At 42.9% G+C, this 19,894-nt stretch overlaps 1 protein-coding gene across 1 annotated transcript; it reads right to left on the bottom strand.

The window, feature by feature from the left end:
• Nucleotides 1-257: 257 nt before the first annotated feature.
• Nucleotides 258-6,912, bottom strand: FCRLA (Fc receptor like A). The gene is made up of 6 exons (XM_039245983.1): nucleotides 6,786-6,912; nucleotides 3,771-3,818; nucleotides 3,362-3,514; nucleotides 2,318-2,584; nucleotides 1,448-1,732; nucleotides 258-614 (listed from the first exon to the last, which is right to left on the bottom strand). Exons 1-6 carry the CDS (start codon nucleotides 6,862-6,864, stop codon nucleotides 316-318), a joined length of 1,131 nt encoding a protein of 376 aa, XP_039101914.1. The 5' UTR covers nucleotides 6,865-6,912; the 3' UTR covers nucleotides 258-315.
• Nucleotides 6,913-19,894: the final 12,982 nt, after the last annotated feature.

The raw sequence follows: 19,894 nt of genomic DNA, 5'->3' as shown, positions 1-19,894 counted from the left end.
AATGGAGACTAAATCCTTCTCATTGACTTTCTGTCAATCACCAGATTCTGGTCTGGGCAGCAGAAGGCAATTCCTGGCTTAGAGAGAACAGGATTATGTTGTCATGTTATGAGAGAATATACAATCCTAGCTAAACTCCAATGATCGCTTTGTGCAAATTTATGTCTACTCACCTATGCCAGTTACTCTAACATAACACTGGGCAGTTTGTAAAGCCATTTATGGGTATTATGTGTATGTTATAGGACAGAAAGAGGAAAGGTAGAAAAAATTGAGTTTATTGGGAGTCATTGAGCAATACTGCAAGTGAATTGTTTACTCATATTTGGCATGGCCCTTTGTGGTCTCGAGCTTCAGGTGGCCAGATAAGTCCCTCAGCTCCATGACCAGGTGACCAAGGAGAACTCTCATATCCTGCATTTGCTTGAGAAGAATGCCCATCTGTTGATTCAAATGGGGGTCCAGCACCCGCAGAGGAGAGGAGAAGTCTGAATTCTTAGAAGGAGTGGACAGTGGAGGCTGAGATGCAGGGGACTCTGTTGGAGTCGATTCTGGAACAGTTGATTTCTGACGAGCTGGATTCAAGGTAGGGGGTGCAGTAGAGCTGGAGGGACCTGCATTACGGGGTAGGAGGCACATGTAAGAGTTAAGTCTGATGCTGGCCCTAGCCTCATATTCCTGGTCAATCTTTCTTGTTTTCTGAAAGTGGTTGTCAGGGGCGGGGTGGGGGTGGGGGTCCAATGGCAACAGAGGTTTGAGGACTCCTTCATGGTCAAAATTTGAATCTGAAACTTGGCTACCTCAGTTTGAAAGTCTTCAGTGATGAGGCATCATCATTACGGGGCTATGAATATTAGCAATTCTCAGAACCTAATTCCCTGCAGCACGGATGCGGTAACTGGTCATAGGTCAACCTCTTTACTGTATGTGACATTAGGGCAACTCCTCATCTTTGTGCCAGCCTTCAGTGTTTTGAGGACACCTCTGCTGACCCCTTGGGTCACATCCTCTTCAAGATGAGTATCTTCCACCCTTCCCCACTATTTTTCTTACGATATGGCTTTAAGCTCACTCATTACCCCCTTTACCTCTTCTGAGTATATTATTTCAGGTCAAATGCAGCCTTCTTAATTGAGGGTTCCAGAACTGAACATAAACTCCACATGACCTCATCTTCATTCTAGGTACTGTATTCCTGCCAATTCCCAGAGTTCAGGTAGGGAGCACAAGGCAGCAGCTGTGGAGCTGGCCCATGTCTTGGTTTGGTGAGGTGTGCACCACGGTGTGAGATAGAAGTTCCCTAACTGTGCCCTTTTCCATCCCCGAATTATCTTTCCTTCCTCCTCTGTGTCCTTCCTTAACCTGCTCACACCAAATGCCAGCTCATGGGTCCAGTCTTTCTTTCCCTCACTTTTCACACACTCCAGACAAATACATACTAACTTACCCTGCACCCGGATCTCCAGCTTGGAGCTCTGTTTCCAAACTTGGTTGTCCTCAGTGGCTGCTTCACACCAGTAGGACCCAGAGTGTGCCTCTGAAGCTGTGGGGATCTGGAATTCTGAGGAGAGACCCCTGCCACGCACAGTCCTGCTGTCCTTGTAGAAGGAGAAGAAGAGGCGGGCAGTTGACCTATGCAGGGGCAGCTTTGTCTGACAGCTTAGGGTCACTGGACCCCCCTCTTGGGGCTCAGCTGAGGGGGTGGCTCTGAGAAGTGGGGCTGGAAACAGTTCTGGGAGAGAGAGAGAAGGGAGAAAGAAGAGCTCAACCATCTTACTTTCATGCCAGACAAAGAACGAATACAGCAGATAACATCATACCACATGGTTTAGGATCACATGGTAGAATGTGTGCTGGCTGAGATCATTGTTAAATGGTGTGCTAACCCATTAACCAAAGGTTATTGTACACAAAGAACCCAGTCACATGTTCCTCTCCCTATTTCTATCAACAATGAGCACTCTTTAGAAAAGCTCCATTTGAACATTTCGAGTCTTCTCTCTCTTCAAGTAGATGAGATTAGAAAAGACCCAGAGATGGGCAAATTTGACTTTGGTCCAGATATCCAATCAGTGAACACCAGGAAGCACAGGTCTGTAAGACAGAGCTGTAGGAAGCAGGCAGAACTTGGAGAGTGCTGAGTGACTTGAGAACACAATTACTGAGATGATGCCCCTCCTGAAGACCAACTTGGACATTTGCCAGCCACCTGTTCCTTAGCCTTTAGTGATCTTGCCACCTCTAATGAAAGAGAGTATTCGTTCCTCTGGGTTTCCCTACCTGCCTCTGCTATGGTAATATTCCCTCCAGGTCTCACCTTGGACCTTGATAGCCACGGAAGATGCTGTTTCTGGTCTCCCAGGACCAGGGCTTCTGAAGACACCACTGCAGTGATAGTGTCCACTGTCAGCCTGTTGTACCACGGCGATGGAGAATTCCCTATTAGGTCCAGGGGGTCCCAGGGCTGAGCCATCTCGGTAGAAGGTGATCTGGGCCAGTGGCCAGTTTTGCCAGGCCTGGCAGCGTAGAACTAGTGGGTCTCCTTCAAATATAGGGCTGACTGGACCTTGGAGAATCAGCCAGTCTGCAGCCCAAAGCAAAAGTTGAGTGTGACCCACTGCCTTCCTTGGGAGTTCCCCCAGTGCTGCCCACACAGACCCCTCCCCCCCAAACTTTCTCAGGGGCCCAACCCCTGGTTGGGGTTGTGGAACAATTTCTCTAGGACCGAAGACTGAGGAAACCCTCACTTTTGAGGGCTGAATATGGGGAAGAAGGTACAGTAGTCCCCCCTTCACCACATTTTCACTTTCCAAGGCCAACTGCAATCTAGAAGCAAATGACCATCCTTCTGACATATCATCAGAAGGTCAATAGTAGCCTAACACTGCATCACAATGCTCATGTCATTCACTTGCTTGTCTCAGCACACAGGCACTTTATCATCTCACATCATCACAAGAAGGGTGAGTATTAGTACTATAAGATATTTTGAGAGAGGGAGAAACCACATTTACATAACTTTTATCACAGCAGGCTGTTATAACTATTCTATATTATTAGCTATTGTTGTTAATTTCTTATTGATCTCTTAATGGGCCTAGTTTATACTTTATCCCAGGTATGTATGTATAGAGAAAACATAGTGTGTTTAGGCTTTGGTACTATCCTCAGTTCGAGGCATCCACTGGGGGTTTTGGAACATATCCCCCATGGATAAGGGAGTGGGAGCTACTATATCTCATCCCATGAGATCCCAATTTCCTGGGAAGACCTTCCTAATGGGCTGTCGGGCTGAAAGGACAGGTTTGGGAAATGGGAGAAAGAGCAGACCTGCACTGGTCAGTCCCTCCCAGGACCTCACCGTAGGACACAACCAGATGGAAGGGTTTACTGAAAGTGTAGCCCTTGACCTGGAAGTCAACTTCCTTTGGGCAGGTCAAGTCCTCTTCAGTATCGCAGCCGCTGTCCCGGGTGCTGACAGGTCCTTCACACTGCAGTGTATCAAAACTGGCAGCTGGGGAGGGCATGGTTTGAGAACGAGAAAATAATGCCGTGACTTGCAGGAAGAAGACAGAAGATTGCCCTCCACAAGGACTCCTTTCTCTCTGGGGGAATCATCCTTTTCAAAGTGAGAAGGGAAGGACACCCAAACCCATATGTGTGTCTCGACCCATACTTCTGACTTTATTCACTGGCTTCCAGGTTCTCTTAGTGAATGGACTGTAGTTTGGGGAAGAGGGTGGGGAGAGAATGGCGGAATGTGAACTCACCAGCATGACATCCAGCTGCTGGTGCAGGAAACCAGAGGCCAAGGACAGCTATGACCCCAGAGCAGGCAGACACAAGACAAAAGGGAAAGGGAGATGATCAGATTCTGACACTCGCTGGGTGTCAGACACTGCTGGGCACTTTCACACATTATTTTACTTGACCTTCACAAGATTTCTAGGTATGTGATTTCACTCTAATTTTAGAAATCATCAAGAAACAGGCTTAGAATAGTTCATTAACTTACCCAAAATTTCAGAAGAGAGTAGAGAATGGAGCAAGAAAGTAAGGTATATCTGAGTTCAAAATCAGTGTTCTTTTTACTTCACTGTTTAGACTTGATCTACTGCAATTTTCAGACCTTCCTTGGGGGGGGAGGGATTCCTTCCATATTTTCATTTTCTTAACATTCCCCTGGCTCTTCATCTTTGAACATATTGTCTATCAAATAGTTTTCAGTACCTAGCTGTGTCTCCTTCCTTGCTCTCCCTTTTGGATCTTCATTTTGCAGCCATCTATACCTTGATGCCGTCTGGACTTGAACTTTCCATGGCAACTCTAGAGCCCTTTCTATGTCCTTCTCTGTATCCCAACCCTCTTCTCCCAGTTTGTACTGGTGACTATAGAACAGTTCTTTCCTTACTTTCAGGTTAAAATTTACAGCTGACCCAGGCAAAGTAAATTCCATGTTCCCCATCTCCCTGACTGCTTCTTGTCCCTTAATCCCTCTCCCCTTCTTCTGACTCCACGGCCATTCACATATACTCAATTCTCCACTCCGAACCCACTTGCCTTTGTTCTCTTCCACTCTCAGAGGCCCAATGCTCTTCTTTGACCCCGTAGCTTCCCCTCGCAAGGCCCCTCTCCACTTCCTAATTCTCATGACATCAGTACCAGGTGTTTTCTTTAGGTCCTCCCTCAGCTCCCTTTACCACTCTGATGCTACTTTTTTCAGTTCCTCTGCTGTCACTCAACTGGACTCCACCTCCACTCCTTTTTGAACATGAACTTGTGGGCTACCAGGCACTTTCACTCCATAAACTGCGGTTGGTATTCATCTCATTTTATGCATAAGAAAATGGAATTCGGAGGTATTAAAAGTGAGTTTTCCAAGGTGACATAGAGCTAGTAAGAACAGCTTGAAACCAGAGTGTCAGGAGTCTTTGCCACAATACCAGCATTGTATCTCCATGTGGTCACCCAGTCCTGATTCTTCGAGTTTAATAAAATGAGTCAACAAATGCAGATGTTAAAAATTCAAACATAGGGGCGCCTGGGTGGCTTAGTCGGTTAAGCGTCCGACTTTCGCTTAGGTCATGGTCTCGCTGTTCGTGGGTTCGAGCCCCGCGTCAGGCTCTGTGCTGACTGCCAGCTCAGAGCCTGGAGCCTGTTTCAGAGTCTGTGACTCCCTCTCTCTCTGACCCTCTCCTGCTCACGCTGTCTCTCTCTCTCTCTCTCTCTCTCTCCCAGAAATCAATAAAACATTAAAAAAAAATTCAAACATAAACATGACAAGGTTAAAAAACAAAACCAAAAAAGCATTGTCCCTGTCTGCAGTTAACTCAGTTCGTTGGATGGCACAGGCATACGAAGAGATTATTTCAGCACGAGGAGGAAATTAATAACAAAGAGGTATGACAGACAGCCACTGGGGCAGAAAGGAGGGCTCAAAGAACATTCCCTGGTGAAGATGCCACCTAAGCTGACCTTTTAGGGGTGCCTAGAAGTTTGTGAGTGAGGGGAAGAGGCCATTTCAGGCAGAAGTAGTGGTATGAGAAAAGTTGGGAGATAAGTAAGAGTCCAGTGTGTGAGTGTATTAATATAAGCAGGTTGGGGGGTTATTATGGCATAATTTGCAGGGCTCACAGGTAAGGGCAGAGGCTGAAGACGTTAAGTGGGGGCTGGCTATAGTAGGTCTTGTATGCATTGGTGCAGAATCCCTTTTAAGGCCAAAGTCAGAAATGATGAGGGCTCTTCCTAGGATACTATTAGTTCTGTTTCAAGGAAGGGACTGGGCTCTAAAAGGTTTAAAAGTTTCATTTTGCCAAACTTGTTGACTAATGCCATGCAGAGGATGGAGAGGGAAGCATCTAAGTTGTCTCCCAAGTTTTTGGCCTGGGTGTCTGGGTGGATGCCATGAATCAAGATCAGAAATAGTGAAAGATGAAATTAAGAGAGGTGGGAGCCAAGATGTCAGATGAGTTTAGCTCTGGTCATATTGTGCTGAGAGACCCATGAAACATGCAGGTAGATATGTTTCGTGCAAAATTTGATCTCGGACTGTGAAGCTCAGAAGCATAATTAGGGGTGGAGACAGAGCTTTGGACTCTGAAGTATATAGCTGTAGTGATTAAAATTATACAGATAAATGAGCTCACTAAGGGAATTGTGTAAAGAGAGAGGAGTAGGGAGGCAGGTATGCAATGGTAGAAAACACCAGTCTTTAAGGGGAAGAGAGGAGAGGGCACCAAAGGACAAAGACAGGTACGTGGACAGGTACAAGGAGAAAATGGCACACTGAACCCAGGTGAGTAGAGAATGCCAGGAAAGAATATGTGACCAACATTGCCCAATGCAGCAGAGAAGCCCAGCAGATGAAGAACTAAAAAACTGAAAGTGGTACAGTCTACAGAGAAGTCATTGCACTCTGGGCAAAACTGTTTCCAGTGGAAGCCAGACTGGGAGCACTGGGCATGAGTGAGTGAAAAGTGAGGAAGTGGAGAAAGCAAGCGCTAACTACTCTTTCAAAAAATTTATGAGAAAAGGAAGGAAAAGAGTTGAGATGGTAGTTAAATAGAGAACATCATAGTCAAAGGAACTTTTAGAATGGGAAAGGACTGAAGACTTTTGTATTCAGAAAGAGCCATTCAAGCCAGCACAGCAGACTTTCTAACATCTTTCCTTCACTTCCCACCTGAACATTGCTGCTTTGGGCCAAAGTCAGTCCATGTTTCTTTCTCTTGACCAAAGTCAGACATATCTCCGTTCCCACACCAATGTTCAAACATTTCACTTACCTAGTAGCATCGGGGCTGCCCAGAGCATAGTAGGCGAAAAGTAGAAGGCCCCAGCCGTGCAGAGACAGCCCAGCTTCATGGTGACTGTGTTTAGGTCTCCTGCAGCCTCTAACGCACTGATTTTCTTCAACACGGAACCTCTCAAATTAGAAAAGAGGAAGTAAATCTAACTGTCTCATCTCCTTGCATCTGGGGTCTATTTTCAACTTGGCGATTGGCTTTCATCATTCAGATTCGGGTAGGCTGGCTCCAGCATCATCTACATCCTTAGGGTTATGGGTGAAATGGTAACACTCTCAACTGGTCAAGAATTCCTCCATCGAGCTCAGAGACTTTCCAAAGCACCTAATTAATTGCCTGATCTCCTTCTGGCCTTCATGGCACTCGGGGAAGGGTCAGTGCACTAACCCTTCATCTCACTAGTGAAACAATAGGGAAGCAGGACATTGCTTGAAGGCAACACAGCAATGATGAGAATTCACATGGCCTGCCCTATCCTGCCCTGGGTTTCTAGTGACCAGATGGACAGGGCGGGAAGATCAGCAATGGCACCCAATCAGGTATCAGACTAGTCCCTTGTAGGCTCCAACCATCCGAAGCCCACACCAATTTGTACACAAATTTCTCTGAACTCATGTCTCTGCTCTCTGTTTCTGCAGCACGATTAAAGGTGAATATTCAGTCTCAGAGGAAATCTGAGTATGAGGCAGAGAGAGTTCCCTGGGAAAGAGGAGAGGAAGGAGGGACATTGACTTCTAGAGGACACAGCAGTGAGTCCAGGGCTCAGGGCCAAAGCTTGAGCCACTGATCCCGAGGAAATTAGAGATACGAGGCATCTGATAGCTTGAGAAACCCAAGGAGGCTCAGGAATGAGGGCGATAGGGAGGCTATAGCTTCTCTCTTCAGCTCCAAGTGGCCTTATGGGAATTGTTGTCCTTGCCTCTGAATATTTGCTGTTTGATCAAGGCCTCCTTAATGGCAGGGCCCATGGCTCTTGTCACAGGGACACTCCCCACCCCTCCCCATCGTAACCCCCACGTCGAGATGAAACAGGTCATCAGAAATGGGAGAGAGCAGTCCCGCCTGAAGGCAGAGGGAGGGCCATGACCCTTCAGCTGTGTAAAAACCACAGAGCAGAGCAGACGTATTAGCAACATGGGTGTGAGAGAACGGATATTTCTCAATCTAAAATAAGCATTTAGAATAAATTTTCCATTATCTGAGAGGCATGTATCTTTGTGCAGGTGGCCCCAGGGAATCCAGTGGGGGTTGAAAATATGGGCGTGGAGAGAGTCAGGGAGGCAGTGAACCTTGCAGCTAACGTGATGTGAAAGACCCAGAAGGCTCTAGAAGAGGAAGAAAATTCTTGGCCAGATCTAATAAAAATTAAGAAACTGAAATGTGTTTAGATGGACCTCCACCCCTAACACTCTAAAACAGAGTCTCCGGGTTAGATAGGTTTGTAAGGGGCTTCTAAATCAACCTCAAAGATCTTTCCCTTCCTTTGCTGTTCTTTCTTCTTAACTGCCCTTACCACAGTGTCATGATTGGAGAGAGACCCTCTGTACGGTCTGCAGCAACTCCCAAGATCTCAGTGTGGGAGGCAAGATGGCCTCTATAGATGTGGGGCGAAGCTATCATATTCTCCACACTTAAATCCCTACAAAGGCCTCTGGGAAATTTTACTCCCTTGAAGCTTAATCAATGAACTAGTTAGGAGAGAAAAGCAACCTCCGGCCTTGCTTTGTGCTTATGAAGACGGAAATCCAGTTTGCTGAGGGAGCTCTGCCTTCAGGACCATCCAGAACCCACACGGGGAGATGGGGCAGGTCCCTGTCTTCAGCCCATCCCAACACCAGTTAGATTGTCCTATTCCCAGCTGCACCTGGCTTGTCACTAGTGGGCTGATGCTTCTGGTTTTCTTTTTCTTTTTTTTCATTGAGTAGATAAAAATATTTATAAAGATGTGAAAGTTGAAAGAACAATGATGCAATATGCAGTTTTGTGCTCTCACCCAGTTGAAGACATAGAATATTGCCATTATCCATGAAGTGCAGTGTGGGTCCCTTCTGATGGATGACTCTTCCCTCCCCATGACAATCATCCACAACCCTCATCTTGCATCGATCACTCCCTTTATTTTATACTTGTAATAACTTTGCACTTTTGAACTTTTAATAAATAGGATCACATTATGTTTACTGTTCTGAGACTCACTTTCTTCTTTTTTTTCTTGTGAATTTCTTTTTGCTGGGCTTGGACAAGAGTTCCTTAAATTCCTTATCTGCCATCCTTCAGGTCAGATGTGCGTGTGTGTAGGATGTTTAAACAGGATTTATTAAGAATACTTTTAGATTCACAACAAAATTGAGGGGAAGGTGCAGAGGGTACCCATGTACACACGCACCCCCCCCACATGCATGGGGTCCCTCATTAACAACCTTCTCCCAAGAGCGGTACATTCTTTACAGTTAATGAACGAACATTGACCTATTATCCACACTCAAGATCCACAGTTTCCATTAAGGTTGACTCTTGGTGATATACGTTCTATGGGTTTGGACAAATGTGTAATAACACATACCCATTATTATAGTGTCATATAGAGTATTTTCACTGCCCTAACCACCCTCTGTGTTCTGTCTATTCCTCCTAAACCCTGGTAACCACGGATCTTTTTACACTGTCTCCATAGTCTTTCCTTTTCCAGAATATCATAGAGTTGGACTTCTACAGTGTGTAACCTTTCAGATTGCCTTCATTCACTTAGCAATGTGTATTTGGGTTTCCTCCATGTCTTTTTCTGGCTTGAGAGCTCATATATTATTAGCTCCAAATAAAATAAATAAAACTATTATGGACATTCATGTGCAGGTGGTTGCATGCACACTGGCTTTCTTAATTAATCAGTTATTTATAGTGAGATATCATTGACATATAGCACATTAGTTTCAGGTGTACAACACAATTCTTCAATATTTGGATATATCATAGAATGATCACCACCATAAGTCTAATTAACATCCATCATCACACAGGGTTACAAATTTTTTCTTCTGGTGACAAGAACGTTTAAGATCTACTCTCTTAGCCATTTTCAAATATACAAGCCAGCATGACTAGCTGTAGTCACCACTCTGTAGTTCTTCTTTTTATTTTAATGTTTTATTTATTTTTGAGAGAGAGAGAAACAGAGCATGAGTGGGGCAGGGGCAGAGAGAGAGGGAGACACAAAATCTGAAGCAGGCTCCAGGCTCTGAGTTGTCAACACAGAGCCCAAAGTGGGGCTCAAACCCAAACACCGTGAGGTCATGACCTGAGCCAAAGTCGGACTCTTAACTGACTGAGCCCCCCAGGTGTCCCCACCACGCTGTAGTTTGATCCCCAGGACTTACTAGCTTCCATTTGTACTGAGTAGACTGGCTTTCATTTATATAGGAGTAGACTGGCTGGCTAATGAGGTGTAGATATAAGTTTAACATTTTTATTTTTTAATTTTTACTTTTTTATGTAAGTATGTATCATATGTGTATTTGTATACTTTTTTATTGTCATAAAATACACCATCTTAACAAAATCGACCATTTAACCTATTTTTAAGTGTACAGTTCAGTCGTATTAAATACGCTCATAATATTGCGCCTCCGTCACCACCATCCATTCCCATAAGGCTTTAATTTTGTAAAACTGAAACTCTGTCCCCATGAAACAAGAACTCTTCATCTTCCCGGTAGCAGGGCAACCGCCATTTGACCTTCTATCTCTATAATCTTGACCACTCTGAGTACTTCATATAAGTAGAATCATACAGAATTTGCTTTTTGTGACTGGCTTAGTTCACTTAGCATAAGGTCCTTAAGATCTATCCACATTGAAGCCTATGTCAGACTGCCATTTTAGGTTAAATAATAAACACTCCACCTTGCTTAACCATTAATGGACACTTGTGCTCTTCCACAGTTTAGCTACTGTGAATAACGCTGCTAAGTACATGTGTATACAAATATCTCTTTGAGACCCTGCTTCCAATTCTATGGGGTAGATAGCCATGAGTGGAGTTTCTGGATCATAAAGTCTTATTTCTCATTTTCTGATGAACCGCCATGCGTTTTCTGTAGCAGCCGCGCCATTTTACGTTCCCACAAACAGTGTATGAGAGTTCCTGGTTGCTCCACTTCCTCAGCAACATTTGTTATTTTCTGTTTATTTTTCTGAGACTAGCCACCCTAACGGGTGGGAGGCAGTAGCTTATTGTAGTTTTGATTTGCATTTCCCTAATGATTAGTGATATTGAGCATCTTTTTATGTGCTTATTGGTCATTTGCTTATCTTCTTTAGAAAAATGTCTATAGGGGCTCCTGGGTGGCTCAGTCTGTTGAGCATCCAACTTCAGCTCAGGCAATGATCTCATGGTTCATGAGTTCCAGCCCTGCATCGGGCTCGCCGCCGTTGTCAGCACAAAGCCCAATTCGGATCCTCTGTCCCCCACCCCCCGCCTCTCCTCGCTTGTGCAAGCTCTGTCTGTCTGTCTCTCTCTCAAAAATAAATAAGCATAAAAAAATAGAAAGAAATGTCTATTCAAATTCTGTGCCTATTTTAAAATTTGATTTTTCTTTGTTGAGTTTTAGGAGTTCTCTATATGTTCTGGACATTAACCCCTTATCAGGTTTATGATTTGCGAATGTTTTCACTCATTCTGGGGGTCGTCTTTCTGTCATGTTGCTTTTTCATGCGCAAAATTTTTAAATTTTTTAAAGTCCAATTTGTCTAATTTTCTTTTGTTGCCGGCACCTTTGGCGTCACATCCAAGAAATCAGTGCTGAATTCAATGCCATGAAACTTTGGCCCTATGATTTTTTCCCAAGGGCTTTATAATTTTAGGTCTATATGTTTAACTATTTAAGAAACTGTCAAACTATTCTTTCAAAATCACTGAGCCATTTTACAATTCTGCTAACAGTGTAAGAGAGTTTCATTGCTTGTTCATTTCTTACAAAAAAAAGACAAAAGAAATAAAGAGAGGGAGGGGGAAAGGTAGTGAGGGGAGAGAAGGAGGGGAAAGGGGAAGGAAGGAGTGGAAAATGGAGGAAAGAAGGAAAAGAGCAGGGGGAGGGGGGAAAAAAAGAATACTCTCAGGTCTATTTCAGGTTGTTTAAGGAGAAGCTGGAAGTTTCCAGATAAGCCAGACATCAATTGACATGCCCTAGATGCACGGTTTTTAAAAATGTTTATTTATTGGGGCGCCTGGGTGGCTTAGTCGGTTAAGCGTCCGACTTTCGCTTAGGTCATGATCTCGGGGTTCGTGGGTTCGAGCCCCGCATCGGGCTCTGTGCTGACTGCCAGCTCAGAGCCTGGAGCCTGTTTCAGAGTCTGTGACTCCCTCTCTCTCTGACCCTCCCCTGCTCACGCTGTCTCTCTCTCCTAGAAATAAATAAAACATTAAAAAAATTATTTTTTAATGTTTATTTATTTATTTTAAGAGAGCGAGGGGCAGAGGGGGAGGGAGAGAGAATCCCAAGCAGATTCCATGCTCAGCGTGGAGCCCCATGAAGGATTCGATCTCACAACCGTGGTAGCAGGATTCTTGCACAGAGTCGTGACACTGAGGTTTTTCCTTCCAGGAAGAAACTTTATTCCTGCCGGCACCGCTCATTTAGGTTCGTACCCAGAGAACAGAGCCCCCAAACACCACGTGGCGTCGCTTTTTGCATATTTTCTACTTCTTTGTCTCCATATATGATAACACACACAAACATTTTGTCTGGGTAAGTGGTCTCATATGGCAAGGTCATGAAAGATGTTGTCATGTACGTGCATAGCCAGGTTACCTTGAGGGTGTTTTTTTTCTTTTCCTTAAGGAGGGGGCACGACCACACAGTGAGATCATGACCTGAGCCAAAATCGAGAGTCAGACGCTCAACCCGACTGAGCCACCCCCTCAGCCCACGCGCACGGAGTTTAGAGTATACATTCGGAAAGCGGCCACAAGGCTGCTGTCTGAGTCCCCCATGCTCCAAGCTTCTCACCAAATTGTTCCTCTCTCAGGGAGTGGCTCCAGGTCCTGGGGCGAGCCATCCCTCATCCCCGGGACATGAGAAGTGTGAGAAACTCACTCTGCTGCCAGGTGGGCCTCATTTCCACAAGGAAACACACATCTTCCTGGAAGACAGTGCCCCAAGCTTTTCTTTTAACTTGACTGCTGGCAGCAAATAAGAGAATTAAGGATATTTCACAGAAGATAGTGCCCTGAGCTTTTTCTCCTTGAGAAATTAATACTGGTTGAGGACTAAATATGTGTGTGTGTGTGTGTGTGTGTGTGTGTGTGTGTATTTTTCTTACTCTTTTTGTGAGGGATCAGTCTGCAGATTCATCCAGCAAAACAGTAATTCTGAGCTGGCTGGCAAGAGGTATATCACAAGGGCGCCTGGGTGGCTTAGTTGGTTAAGAGTCCAACTTCAGCTCAGGTCACGATCTCATGGTTCTTGGGTTCGACCCCCGCATTGGGCTCTGTGCTGACAGCCAGCTCAGAGCCTGGAGCCTGTTTCAGATTCTGTATCTCCCTCTCTCTCTGACCCTCCCCTGCTCACGCTGTCTCTCTCTCTCTCAGAAATAAATAAAACATAAAAAAAAAAAAAAGAGGTACATCACAGAGGCGGGCAGGCTCCTGCCAGGGCCCAAGATGACTATCTCCCTTCTCTTTGCTGCTTTATTTGGGCCTGGCTTCAGTTCTCAGCTGCTCTGTGTATTGGTTAATGAAATTTGTTAATTGAAATACATCTCTCAATTTCTTTGTTGAAGTAGTAGTTGAAGCAATAGTTCTATGGGAGAGTGGGGGAGAGGGGAAGGGGGGTGATGGGCATGGAGGATGGCACTTGTTGGGATGAGCACTGGGTGTTATATGGAGACCAACTTGACAATAAAGTATATTTTAAATTTTTTTTAAAAGAAGTAATAGTTCTAGCAGAACCATAGGCAGACACATGAAAAAACTAAAGTGTCAATAGAGCAATTTTAGAAGTATTTATTCTGCAGGAAGACAGAGATGTGAGTTAGCATGTTATTGCCCAGACAACAAAATATAAAATAAGATAACCACATAGAATCATGGGTTTCCTTTTGAAAGCCATTTTCACTGAACATGGCAATCTTTTAAGGAGTTCTTTGACAAGGCCCCCTTAGTCACATTTCACTTCCAAACTAGAATTTAAATAAAAATTTGGGGAAAAAAATAATTAAAAGAAAAAGCAAAACCAAAAAGTGTTTACTTCCAAGGACAGACTGATATTAACAGAACAAGTGGGTTAACAATTGTGAATATTCACACAAGTCTCTTTTTTTGCTCAAGATAACAAGATTGATATTCTCATAAAAAGTCTTTAGTTTGACACTGTATCAAGTTGGATTCTTTGGGCAGCTTTATGATACAGAGGACCATACTCCCTCTGTTGATTCAGAAGAGAAGGGACATTTCTTTCATCTCTTTTAAGACTCTTTTTAATAGTTATGAAAATTAGCAGTTTTTTTAAGGTTACAGGCTGCAATTGTGCTGGGTATCAGCGTAAGCAAAAAGAAGGCCTATGAAACTCTATTTTACTGGTAGAAATGACGTAGAAATGATTCAAATTTTTCTTCAAACCCAGCTAGTATTCTTATTATCTTGACTCTAAATTATGGATCAGACCCCTTACGTGTATCTGTGTTGATTAGTCCCTGGCTGTCATTTCTTCCTCTTCTTTCTTTTGGGGTCAATTCTTTCATTTCGTCATTTTTTTTTTTTTTTTAATTTCTGAGAGAGAGAGAGAGACAGCGTGAGCAGGGCAGGGTCAGAGAGAGAGGGAGACACAGAATCTGAAACAGGCTCCAGGCTCTGAGCTGTGAGCACAGAGCCCGACACGGGGCTCAAACCCACGAACCATGAGATCATGACCTAAGCTTAAGTCGGATGCTTAACTGATTGAGCCACCCAGGCGCCCCTCGTTTCATCATTTCGAAGGAAGAAAAGGAATTAATAAAGTAAAAAAATAACAATTAAAAACACACAAAAAAAATCAAATAAAGGATGCTAGATCCCAGGTGTGTTTTGGTCTGGTTGTTGAAAGAAGCGTGATAGAAAAGAGAAAAAAGGGAAAGAAAAGAAAAGGGAAGAAAAGGGGAAAAAAAAAACAAAGGAAAACTATTGAAAATTTGAAAAAATGAATACAATAAAATGAAATAAAATGAAAGAATGAAAGTAAAATAGCATTTTAAAAACTTACACAAAAGTGAAAACTATAGTTGAAAAATTAAAGAAAAATCATTTTTATAAAGACGGACAATAAAAGTAAATTTTTTCCCTCTCTGTCGAGCTCCTTGGCTCAAGTTGTGCAGATTGCTATGTTACTCCTCAGCTCTGTTTTCTAGGTGTGCAAGATGGTTTGGTGTTGATCTGGCTGCATTTCAGGGATGAGAGATGTAAAAGAAAAAACTTCCATCCTGTTCCAGATTTTTCTTAATAATACAACTACATAAGGCACATAGAACATCAGGCTTCCAAATGTTATTGGCAACGACACGTGCTAATTGTAGACAGTGTAGAAAATATAGAAAAAGTAAATAAAGAAAAAAATCATTTGTATTTCTTCTACCCAGAGACCTTCCTATTGATAGTTTGGTTAATCTTCTTCTTAGGTGTTCTTCCAACATAACAAGCTTGGGAACATAGACTGTGATTAATCTTATGTACTGGTAAAAAATATAAGATTAAATATGTATATTAAAAATATAAAGCTCTTGGGGCTCCTGGGTGGCTCAGTCAGTTAAGCGTCCGTCTTCAGCTCAGGTCATGATCTTGCAGTTTGTGGGTTCGAGCCCCACATCGGGATCTGTTCTGGCAGCTAGCTCAGAGCCTGGAGCTTGTTTCGGATTCTGTGTCTCCCTCTCTCTCTGACCCTCCCTGCTCAGGCTGTCTCTCTCTCTCCGGAATAAATAAAAAAAATTAAAAAAACGTATAAAGCTCATGTATACATACACACACACATATATATAAAATATGTCTTAGGTAGGGAATATAGAATACAGGCACTCTTTCTTAGTCTCCTACTAAATACAACTAAAAATTCTGCACATTACATATAAAAATAAGACCTTTAAAACCTTTAAAAAGAAGGGGTGCCTGAGTGGCTCAGTCCATGAGGCTTCTGACTCTTGATTTCAGCTCAGTCATGATCCCACGGTGGTGGGATCGAGCCCTGTGTCAGGCTCCATGCTCTGTGAGCTCTGTGGGATTCTCTCTTTCTCCTCTCTTCTCTTCCCTCTCCCCTCTCTCTCTAAAATAAATAAATAAATGTAAAGAAGAAAGTAAACCAGTTAGGAATCTCAGAACCCAAGGAACAAATGATGGTAAGTTCCCTGGGTTTGCTTTTTGCTTAAAATGTTTTTTTTTAATGTTTATGTATTTTTGAGAGAGACAGAGAGACAGAGTGTGAGCAGGGGAGGGACAGAGAGGGAAGGAGACTCAGAATCTGAAGCAGGCTCCAAGCTCTGAGCCATCAGCACAGAGCCTGATGCAGGGCTTGCACAAGATCATGACCTCAGGCGAAGTTGGGCACTTAACTGACTGAGCCACCCAGGCGCCCTTCTTTTTGCTTTATATATGCCGGACTTGGAGCTGAAAAAGCCAGGAACCTGCAAAAGCAATGGCAGAGTGCAGGGGGGAGGAAGGGGGGAGGGGAAGCCCCAGCAAAAGTCTGCTCTCTTTAGCTAAAGGACTGGGAAAGGAATAGTTTAACATGACAGAAAACATTTAGACAATAAATGTTCTACTTCAGCAACATCACAGGAAAAAACTACGGCCCCACCACTACTCACAAAAGCATTCCAGTGCCCAGAAGGCTAAAAAAAAAAAAAAAAGGAAAAACAATAGAGAAAATCAATGCAGTTAAGAAGAGAAAATTGATCTTTCTTGAAAAAATTAATACAATGGACAAAACTCTCGCAAGACTGACAAATTAAAGAAAAAAGAGAAAGAAGACATAAACTACCAGTATGTGGGGGAAGCAGAGGATATCATTATGGAAACTGCAGATATCAAAGAGAGAGTGAGGAAAAACTACAAATACCTTAATACATATAAATGTGACAACTTAGAGAAAATGGGCCAATTCCTTGAAAAGTCCACCCTATAATTATAAAGGAAATTGAATTCATAATTTGAAAACTCCCCCCAAGAAAATCTCGAGACCCAGATAGTTTTCTGGAGAATGCTGCCAAAAATTGAAAGAATTAACTTCAATCTTCACAATCTTTTTCAGAATATAGAAGAGGGAACACAATCGAATACATTTTAAGAAGTTAGTATTACCCGGATACCAAAGTCACACAAAGAACACATTTACTTTCAAGTGCCCATGGAACATATTCCAAGATAGACTATATCCTGGGCCAAACCAAATACAGGCTTCACACACACACACAAACACACATCACAGACTAATATCTCTCATGAATATAATGCAACAATCCTTAACAAAATATTAGCAAATAGGCGCCCCTATTTGCTAATAGGCTGGCTCAGTCAGTAGAGCATGCAACTCTTGGTCTCAGGGTTATGAGCTGAAGCCCCACGAAGTCAGCCTCTGACTTCCACTAAGGTCATGATCTCACAGTTCCTGAGTTCGAGCCCCGCATCGGGCTCTGTGCTGACAGCCAGCTCAGAGCCTGGAGCCTGTTTCAGATTCTGTATCTCCCTCTCTCTCTCACCCTCCCCTGCTCACGCTGTCTCTCTCTCTCAGAAATAAATAAAACATTTTTTAAAAACTAAAAGAATAAAGTAGTTATAGGAATGTAGGTTAGAAGGTGTTTGATGAAATCTTAAGCCATCCTGTTGAAATAAACTATAATTTAAATGCTGACAGAGCTATGCTTTTCACAAAAATAAAAGAAGAGAAATAAGGAATATTTAATTCAAGTGGACGCAGTAGTACAGTAAACAAAGAGAGTACACTAGGGGGTTAAATATCTTAGATGATTTCAAATATATACATATTTCTTGGTATTTAAAAGTATAAAAGTATTAGAAATTAGAAAAGGGAATCTATTAAGATTAAAAATTATTGCAAAAAAAGAGAGATTATAGTGTACAAGAGAGAAGAGAAGAAACAAGAGAGAAGATTTGATCAAAATATCAGAAGCTAACGCTGCAATAGCTCAGTAGGCCTTCGACTAGTCTGATTAAGATAAACCAAAGTAGGGGCGCCTGGGTGGCTCAGTCGGTTAAGTGTCCAACTTCGGCTTGGGTCATGATCTCATGGTTCGTCCGTTCCAGCCTCATATCGGGCTCTGTGCTGACTGCTCTGGGCCTGGAGCTTGCTTCGGATTCTGTGTCTCCTTCTCTCTCTGCCCCTCCCCTGTTTGCACTTTGTTTCTCTCTCTCAAAAAAAAGAAGAAATGTTAAAAAAAAAATTTTAATATAAAAATATCTCTAATATTCGACCAATTAAACAACAATATTTTGTTTAATATCTGTGAAGAAAATGATGCCTACTAAGCTTGGTCCTGTTGTTATAGAAAATTGAATTATCAGGAGTTGAGTTTATTTCTCTAATGAGGAAAATACCAATGATAAGCAAGATACTTTTCCTGAAGGCTTCAGGAATAGGAGGAATTAGATTAGACACAATATATAGATCAGGAATGATTTTGAAGAAGAAAAAAAAAGGCTAGCTGGGAAGTCTATATAAGGAGAAATTAGACACTTAGAGCCCCTCTCCTATCCAAGGGGGGAGACTAATTTTCCCCGAGCCTAGTTAAATGCTCAAGAGAAATTGAGCCCTCTAGCAAGTGCAGGCGTGTTCAGGTGAGTTGACTAGGTATGAGGTGGGCACCACTGGCACCTGGTATGCTCCCCAGATGCCCTTTTCCAGGGTGTCCTGGCCAACGTGCTTCAGTCAAGCCAGGAAGGACATCAAAAAACAGGAAGACACAAGATTCAGGAAAAAGGAGGTTTAGTACAAAACATAGGTGCTGGGAAGTCCCAGGACAGCAGAACACGGGGGGCGTAGAGATCAAACAATCCAAATCAGTGCCAACGAACCGTGAATTCCAGGAGGAACTTTTTGCTGATGAAAAATAAATAAATAAGAAAAAGAAACTGAAAAACGTCTTGGTACATTTACCCAGGTGGGAAATAGTATTAAGTTGCTTCAGAATGTTTTTCAAAACTTTGGGAATAGCTAATAATAGGCACACAGAAAACTAACCAAGTGACAAAAATGAAGCAGTTATTATCTCTAGAGAGGAAAAGATTGTTCGGGAAAGGACATATAATCAGTGAACACTGTGTGTCTCAGTAATGAACAGCAGCCGCGAAATGCTGATAAAGCTGTAATGGACCAGTGGGTAAGGAAAGAGGGAAGTTAGTAGCGAGGGTATGATAAGAGCGATCTTCATATTCATTGGAATGAGTTCAAATGGATAATATCTAATACTGAAAAAAATCAAGAAATAGCAGCATATGACATATGGAAGTAAGTTAACAGAAGACCCAGTTAAAATTGTTGAAAATTACTATTATTTTATTGCCTCCAGGGAATAGGGCTGAGGGGGGTAAGGAAAGGGCCAATAAATAGCTATCTTCTTACATGCCTTGCATTCTATTATTCCATTTAAGTTGTGTGTGTGCTCCGGGGGGCACCTGGGTGGCTCAGTCGGTCAACTGTCCGACTTCAGCTCAGGTCATGATCTCATGGTTCATAGATTCAAGCCCCATGTCGGGCTCTGTGCTGACAGCTAGCTCAGAGCCTGGAGCCTGCTTCAGATTCTCTCTCTCTCTCTCTCTCTCTCTCTTTCTGACCCTCTCCTGCTCACACTGTCTCTCTCTCTCTCAGAAACAAGTAAAACATTAAAAAAATTTTTTAAAAAAAGAACAAATTGTGCATGTGTTCCTTTAGCACATGCTAAAGCTTTTAAAAATCATTTAAAAATGAAGGAAAGAAAAACAGAAAATAAATAAAAATGAAAAAAGCATTGTCTTCACACATACATTTAAAGATATTTACATGCAAAAAAAAAAAATCACATAGACCACACCACTGTGCAGTGAAAGTAGAAAATAACAACAAAGGAGAGAAGGC

The sequence above is a fragment of the Hyaena hyaena genome, unplaced genomic scaffold, assembly GCF_003009895.1.
Source record: "Hyaena hyaena isolate Hyena2069 unplaced genomic scaffold, ASM300989v1 scaffold_275, whole genome shotgun sequence".
NCBI classification, from domain to species: Eukaryota; Metazoa; Chordata; class Mammalia; order Carnivora; family Hyaenidae; genus Hyaena; species Hyaena hyaena.
The sequence above is the reverse complement of the archived record's forward strand: the minus strand, read 5'-3'. Positions and strand labels throughout refer to the sequence as shown.